At 40.2% G+C, this 8,259-nt stretch overlaps 1 protein-coding gene across 1 annotated transcript in view; it reads right to left on the bottom strand.

Moving 5' to 3' along the window:
- Window positions 1–592: 592 nt before the first annotated feature.
- SAG (S-antigen visual arrestin) overlaps window positions 593–8,259 on the bottom strand; it is a 30,285-nt gene continuing 22,618 nt past the window's right edge. The window contains exon 14 of the mRNA XM_054983322.1: window positions 593–799. Within this exon, the coding sequence (XP_054839297.1) occupies window positions 675–799 (125 nt within the window). The 3' untranslated portion in view covers window positions 593–674. The remainder of the gene's footprint in view (window positions 800–8,259) is intronic.

The raw sequence follows: 8,259 nt of genomic DNA, 5'->3' as shown, positions 1-8,259 counted from the left end.
ATCAGATACCATGTAGCAGCAGAAAATAGTGTTCTTTGCCTCTCTCCCACCTACTAACAACATTAAGAGCCCTGCTGGGTCAAAGCAGTGGTCCATCTAGCTCAGTGTCCCTTTTTACACAGTGGAAAACTTCTAAGACAAAGGCTCCATTTTTCAGTTTAAAAAGAAGTCCCTGCCTCACTCATATTCTCCTGAACCACCAGCACAGAATTGTTTTGGGCAATGTAAAATATTTCATACCTTTGGTTGGGCACTAGGCCCAGAACTGCTGCATCAGAATTTATGGGGCTACAAGCATGTGTGCGCCACTTTGAATATACACAGCAGGAAGCTGTGGACAGTCTTGACTCCCTGGCATGTGCATCTCTGAAGTATATGATCACAAACAGATTTTCTGCTTTTCTGGGACCTCAGACCAATTCTAAGAAGGTCTACTTAGGTCTTTTCAACAAGGCTTACTCCCAAGAAAATATTCTTTGCATTGTACTGTTAATTTCTAAATAAAGGAATAAGATCCATTCTTTTAGTGAGGCAACACATTTAATAAAAGGCAACACTACATCATCTAAACTTAACCATTCTGCTTCTTTATTCTAAAATACCATTGCTTATTTGACATTGAAACATCATACTTTCTACTTGGTTTGCCTTGATAAATAACTCTTGTGACTTCTCTAGCTGATCCACCCTCCTTGTCTGTCACTCATTATTTGTAGAGCCAGCTTCATTGTCCTCTTCAGAGTTCTGATCTTTCCGCTGCTGACCAGCAAACTCCTCAAAAACCAGGTCATCTTGGTCACTAAGGGGGGGGAAAAGGCTGCATTGAAACATCACAATAAACCACAGTTGTGCAACAAACTCTAGTCAATCTACAGGACAGAAGTAACTAATCCCGGTTTGTACATAAACCCCAGTTTGTCTGCTTGTCTTTCCTCTCTGCTTTCCAGCAAGGAGGCATTTACCCTATACTGCCATTACCATGGCCAAGTGGTTGAAGGGGGAAGTGCTGCTCAACAATTTGTGAATTCAAATATTACAACACACCACAATCAATACAAAGTTAACAGCTGGCTACAAATTCTAGTTTGAAATCCAGGTTTGATGCCAGCCACCCACCCACCTACTGTAATTTGTTGAATTGCCTACACTCAGAGGTCACAACTAACCAAGGTTTAATCAAACTGGCTTATTGTAGAATCTAAATGTAATTTGCATTTTAACAGATTTTGCACTCCCCCCCCCCACTGCCATGTGTGAATCAGGATTTCCCATACCCCAGCAATAGGAAGCCTGCTTACTCATACCAATTTATCCTTCTCTGTGCTGCCTGTGCATGAGCCAGGACAATTTCTCTGACCTACCTAAAATTTATGAGGATTGTGTTGATTGATTTCTCTTTAGATATGATTAGTGAACTTGGAAAATTGGAGGCTCTTCCCATAATAAAAATATATTAAAGAGATTGATTATGCTAGCACAGTGATTTGAACTCGTTGTGCTTGCTCTTCTTAATTTTTTGGTATTCCTCCCTGAAGAGATTTGCCATCATATAATTATTTTTTAACAGTTCTATGCTTTTTAAAAGCTTTTTTCTTGCCAGATTAAACGCCAACCCTTCTATGGTTATAAAGGCAGTTACACTGTTACCTTATTCAAAAAGGACCTGTTCCTTTGGTTTAGAGATGGGCATGAACCGAAATACAAACCAAAGTTCAGCATGAACTAGGCTGGTTCATGGTTCGCAAACTGGCGGTTCATTAGAGCCCATTTCTGACGAACTGCCACGAATTTTAGGGCAGTTCATTTGATTCATTTGTTACTGCAAACAGCTTGGCACCGATCAATCAGTTTCCTAGGCAATGGGGGATGGGCTTTCTGCAGACCTTCTGCTGACCCAGAAGTGACCTTCTGCTGGCCCGGAAGTGGTGATTTGCTGCCCCAAAAGTGCCGTTTTCATGAACCAAACAAACCGTTTCGCGAACCGGGGCAGGTTTGTGAAAGTTAATGGTTCGTGAAACATGACAAACCATGAACCACATGGTTCGGGTTTTTTTCTGGTTCATGCCCATCTCTACTCTGGTTCGATTTATTCTCTAACACATATGCTTTGGGCTATCCCTTTGTGTTATATTACTCCTTATTTAAATGATTGGCCTCAATTATCTGTGTCTGCGGTAATACTCTTTTTATTAAGTGATAGGGATTAGTTACATTGGCAGTTGCAAGATTTATTTTATACCTTACATCCCTAAAGCAAAAAATTCTGCTGCTCAAGATCTATGTATCAAGGAGCTTCTAAGAGATAAAGGAAAATTTAGGAGGAAGGAGAGGTGCAGTACCTCAGAATTTCCTCTCAATTGGATGGGCTGGAAAATTACACCTGGAAATGTTTTCTATTGAAAACAGTTGGTTTGATCCATTGCAGCATTTTTGTGGGTGAAAGGACTTCTGCCCGTGGAGCAAGACTTCTTGCCTCCCATCCAGCAACTTCAAATGCCTATTGAAGCACTATTTCTGGGAGTCCCTTCTTCCTCACAAGTGGATTTCAGGGGAGCATTACGAACTGCCCATCATCTTGCTCCATGGGCAGAAGTCCTTGCACCCTCAAAAATGCTGCACTGGATCCAACCCAATGGAAACAACTACAGTAAATTTCTTACTATCTTTAATTCAAATATTAATAAATGTAACTCAAGTTTTCATAATGATAAGTAATCTGAATGCCCTTTTTTTGCATCTACTCAGTGGGACTTACAAGTACATGCATAGGATCAGGCTGCGTAATATATTTCACCATCTCCTACCTATTGTAATATCACCCTGCTATAGCAGAGAGAGAGTTTTTCAACTGTGGATGCTTTTCAGTTTGTAAAGGGTCTTTACAGAGTCTGAAATGAACCTGTGAAAGATAATCCATCTTGCTATCATCATTTTTCAACTTTTAACAAAAGGCAATTGATGAAAAGTACTTATTACTTCATGAAAAAAGTAAAGACAGAGGATAGCTTGCAAGAAAAGTTCTTACCTTTCCTTTCCTATAATAATTGATATGCATTGAAAAGAAATGATATGCTTTGTTGAAACTTGGGTAGCAATTATCTGTGAAGTTAAAAGACCCACTTCTTAACAAGGGTGATGGTTAAGTCTGTTACATCCTGAAAGAATTAATAAAGTGCAGCAGAATATAAAACATGAACTGGCACCTGATGGTGTGTTTCAACAGTCCAACAGACCGAGGAGCAGAATTCGCCTCTCTCTCCCAGGCATGAACATCTGCCTGGAAAGGTGCCTGTATGATTTCCTGTCAGTGCTACTGGAACACAGAGTTCCTCTTAATTGGTCAATTATTAATTCAAACAGGAACTGATCACAACCAATATTCCTTTGGGGTACCAAAGACCATCAAATCCAGTGTCAGATGCTGAAAAGGAAGCAAGGAATGCTGTATTTCAACTTGCCTGTTTTTGATATAGCAATTTGCATCAATAGATCAGCATTTGAAATTTTGGACACTCTTTAAAATGTGACCATCTGGCACAGCCCAAATAAGTACATGTCATGGAGGGTGCTATTAATGGTTTCCTTTAGCAATGCCCTTTTCATCACCCTTGCTTTTGACTCATGATGATCTGATGAAGTGAGCTCTGACACACGGAAGTTTATGCTGAAATAAATTCTGATTATCTTTAAGGCGTCACTGGATTTCTGCGCAGGATGGTGCTGCTGATAAAGCAATTAAGAAGGAAGGTCCTGTGGTTAGGGTGATAAGTGAACAGAGTATTTTGGCTCCATTTTTCAACCATTTCAACACAACTGGCAATAGCCATTTTGTTTGTCTACTTAAAAAACAGACTTATTGCAAAAAAATAGCAGTCCTGCTACACTGATCCCTGTTCTGTGCCTATAATACACAGAAATTAAGCATGTGTAGGCTTCTCCCCCTCCCCAATAGGCCAGGAAGTGATTGACCAGAAATTTCTGCTTGTTGTACTGCTGTTAAAGTCACAAAAGCAAGACTAGTAAACAAAAGGTTGACCATCCTATCTTATGATAACACTCAAGCCATGTTGCACTCCAATATATATCCCCTGCTGCTACACAAGAAAGTAGTCTGAAATGTAGAAACACTACCATCTTTCCTAATACACACTGCAATCATATGTAGAATTACGTGTTTAAAACCACTGATTTCCGTGGATTTAGACTGGAGTAACACTGCACAGATTGCCCACTAAATACCCCCCAGTGCCACCCTAGACATACTCAGCTTTATTGAAAATCACAGAGCATCCACAGAATGGGACCCAGTATATTTTGTAAAAACTAATTTGAAATGTAGACTTTTACCCACCCTTCAGGCTGGAAAGCAAACCAGAGCAGGGGTTTATGTCTGCAACCCTGGTTACCAACTGCTGAGAGCACCCACCAAACAACTGTCTCATCCTCATCTATTTTATGAAAATTCTTCTCGTCTTCAGGATTTGGGTGGGCAGAGAGAAATTACAAACCACGTTCGGAGTTTCTGGCAATAGTACCTATGATAACATCAAGAGTTGACTACTGTCATGCACTGTACATAGGTCTCCTTGCTAAATTTAATCAGAGACTCCAGTTGGTGCAGAGGGCTGCAGCTTGGTTATTATCAGCACCTAGGAGGAGCATGAATACATTCCCATTCTGCAGTCACTCCACTGGCTCTCTATCAGCTACCAAGCTCAATTCGAGGTATTGGCTATCACATTCAAAGCTCTTTACGGACTTGGTCCATCTTATCCACAGGACTACCTCTCTCCCTGTGTTCTACCACAACTGCTTCAATCATCTGAACAGGGCCTTCTGCAGGTGCCACCTTGCATATGGGCAAAATCAACAGCTGCCCGTACATGTCCATTCTCTGTGATGGTCCCCACCTTATGGAAAGTAGTCAGGAAAGCTCCCGCTCTCCTGGTTTTCCACAAACTATGCAAAATTGAATTATTCAAAAGGGCGTTTTACTCAAATAGGAAAACTGTGATGTAAGGAAGCGGTCTCAAAGAGATTCCAAAAGATCTGTTACTAGATCTTTCCCAGCATCCTTAAAAGCTAAATTTAAGCTATAACATTCTTATTTGGATCTAGGACCAGTGAGAACAGTTTTAATCTTTCTACCCCTGCTTGGCAACACATATCAAAGCCACTACCACCTATTAACCTTGGAAGATGTGGGGTAGTTTATAGGACGCCAGTAATAGGAGAACGGGAAGAGTACTCAACGGGTGAAACGGTGCAGGGATGAAAAAATTAAACCCCTCTCCTTTCCCCTGAAGCCCCAGCCTGAATCAAGGGTTCCATATGCCTGAAGTTTAGCTTTTGAAGTCACTGGGGTATTCATGATTTCAGTCCTACATAGTTTGATCCATAGTTGCACACATAAGAGCCACAGTAATATCTAATACATTCAATATAATATAGTAACCCAAGGAAATAAATGTTATTTTTCATTAAGCCTATTATGTAAAGAAGACTTTGCCATATGTATTTATCTAGGTTGAGAAAAGGCAATGGGACAGAAACTGCTGCTTTCCACAAAAATCTTATTTCAGGCCATAACTTGAATTTGTCCAATGTCCTTGTACATTTATTTAATTGCATTTATATATGGCTTTTAAGGCACTCAAAGTGGTTTACAATTTTAAATTTAAGAAAAAGAAGACACCAAACAAAACAGAGAACAGAATTATCTCAGACTATTGGTCTCCTAAAGAGCTGACGGCTTGAGTTATTATGTGGCCTGGGTCCCTCAGGGCACACATAGCTTTATGAAGATAGATGTGGGAGTAGCTATTGCAGCTGCACTGGTGATCTCTTCAGTAGCTGAGAGCATGAGCTTCCTGGTTAAGGCTTCTCTTAGTTTTATTGTGTTAGTTAACACACAACATTGCTTTAAGCAGTTCTCTTTGATTCAGATTTTGCCCGGTTTGATGACTCCCGTTTATCTCAAGTTCCATCTCATGCTTCTTAATCTTCAATGCACTAAAATAAATGGGTGTGAGAGAAATGCAATCTGCACAAGCTCAGAGGTATATTTCATAACTACTTTACATTTTACACTGCTTGACACTGAAAAGATGTCTTTGGGGTGAGCCTTGATAATTAAAGCAGGTTCATGGGAGCTCTAGGAAGGAAACTGTTTTCTTCCAGGTCAAAGCCAAGGGAGGTATCAACATAGAAAAGCTTTCTATAATCATTACATAGCCTCCATACCGGGAACAGAATTATGGCCACTGCCATTCTCTCAGTTTAGAAAAGGGAATAATTTAAGTCATATCTGGGAAATATTTTGAAGTCTATAGTGGATTAAATTACAGAAAGAGTCTGTGCAACGTAAATGCACACAACATCAAAAAATGCAGCTAATATTATCCAACCCATGCAACTTAACATTAGGTGACCATGGTCCTCAGGCCACACATAAATCTTGAAAAGGAGAGATAGTAATCTGCACTTATCTGTGCCCAGAGGTAAAACGATAGGAAAGTAGTGGAACAGTCATAATTAAGAAAAAAGACTTAACAATTTTCAGTGGAATGCAGTGCGCCTCAAAATTCGCTGGCAAACATGTAGGGGTCTCAAACTTTGTATTAGCAGCAAAAATTGGGGAGTGGTTGGTAAGCTGGGTAATTTTGATAAAGATAATTCTTCCTGCAGTTCTTTTATAATGGTGACACACAGAGAGTCTTTTGGTCTCATTCATAAATGTCCAGTTTCATAATGTACCACCAATGTTGCTAAAGAGAGAGTATGTGGGTAGGGTAACTGAGTTCCCACAGCAAAGCTGAGATGGAAAGGAATTGCATCATTCACCCAATTTAAACATCTTCACTTTAGAGGAGGATGCAGACTATATCACACAGAAATGTACTATGGTATTGGGAGGCTGTGGGTTTGGCTCTAAAGAAATTCAAATCAGAGACTATGATGAAATAATGTTAAAGGTTGCAATATATATACTTACCTGGGATTAAACTCCACTGAATAAAGCAGGTGTAACTTCTGAGTACACATGCAGAGGATTGCACTGAAAGTTCTGTAATGACTATAGATGTACCATCAATGGGAGCTTATTGTTTAGGGACTGCACCCAAAGGGTTTATATACTCAGAGACACTTTTTGCACTCTTGCCTTGCTCCTGATCTTGTTAGAAGTGCAAGCTCATTTATTTGGCCTGTTGGGGGGGGGGCATTATGCACTTCTGCCTCAGTGTCAGATTCTTCTCGGATGGCAATTGTTTGCACAGTTCACTCCCCCACCGCCACACATACTTACTAGGAAAAAAGTTCTGATTGGAAAAAAGATCCTCTGAAAATGCTTACTTCCTTGCACATATTATTTGTTTTTCATAATTGTTAAAAGGGACCAGTTGCCAACATCCTGCCTGGAAATCTCTCCTCTTCTCTCTCCTCCCACACGCTGGTGTTGCTCACTTAGCCTCTGCTTGGCAGTGGCAAAGGAGCTCTGCTGCCACTCTGGCTGCTCACACGAGTCCAGGCTGGCTGACTCTGGCTCACGTCTGTCCAGGACTCAGCTTTGGGGAGCTGGAGCAGCAACAGTGCTCCTTTGCTGCTACTGCATGCTGGCCCCGATTTGGATATCCAGAATGTTTCCGAATCGGCTCCGCTTTGGGTATTTTTACCCAAAGCGAATACTGAAGTGCACAGCCCTACTTAGGAGTTTAGGATCTCTATCAGGAATCTGATGTGGCATACTTAATTTGCTGCCCTACAGGAGTGCCTGTTTGCCTACACCTACATGCTGTACTTCGTAAATAAAGCAAACATTACAAAAGCATCATAAGTCTCCAGTATTTTCTCTTTCAATGGGAATCAATCCAGATAGTGCTGTCCCTGTAACTTCTCAGAGAATTACAGAGTATGAAACAGGCAGAAGCAGATCTCTGGTAGGAAAAAATTTGTGATGAATTTTTTACATTCTACATTCTCATAACTATGGGAGACAACAATGTTATTACTTCCAAATAGTTATGAATTCAAGATATGAAATATTTCTTTCAAATATTTTTGTACTGCCCTCATCAGAGCAGCTTACAAAAGAATCAAACACAGTAAAACAAGACAATAAAACACACAATCTAAAGCAACATTCAATGAAAGCCAAACACATTTGCACCATGAGTAATCAAACCAGTACAAAACAATTTAAATCTAGCAGATGTTTATAAAAGGATATAAAACATCAAGGCTATAAAAATGATGGGTGAG

Source organism: Eublepharis macularius, chromosome 6 (assembly GCF_028583425.1).
Source record: "Eublepharis macularius isolate TG4126 chromosome 6, MPM_Emac_v1.0, whole genome shotgun sequence".
Classification (NCBI taxonomy): Eukaryota; Metazoa; Chordata; class Lepidosauria; order Squamata; family Eublepharidae; genus Eublepharis; species Eublepharis macularius.
This window is presented reverse-complemented; position numbering and strand designations above follow the sequence as displayed.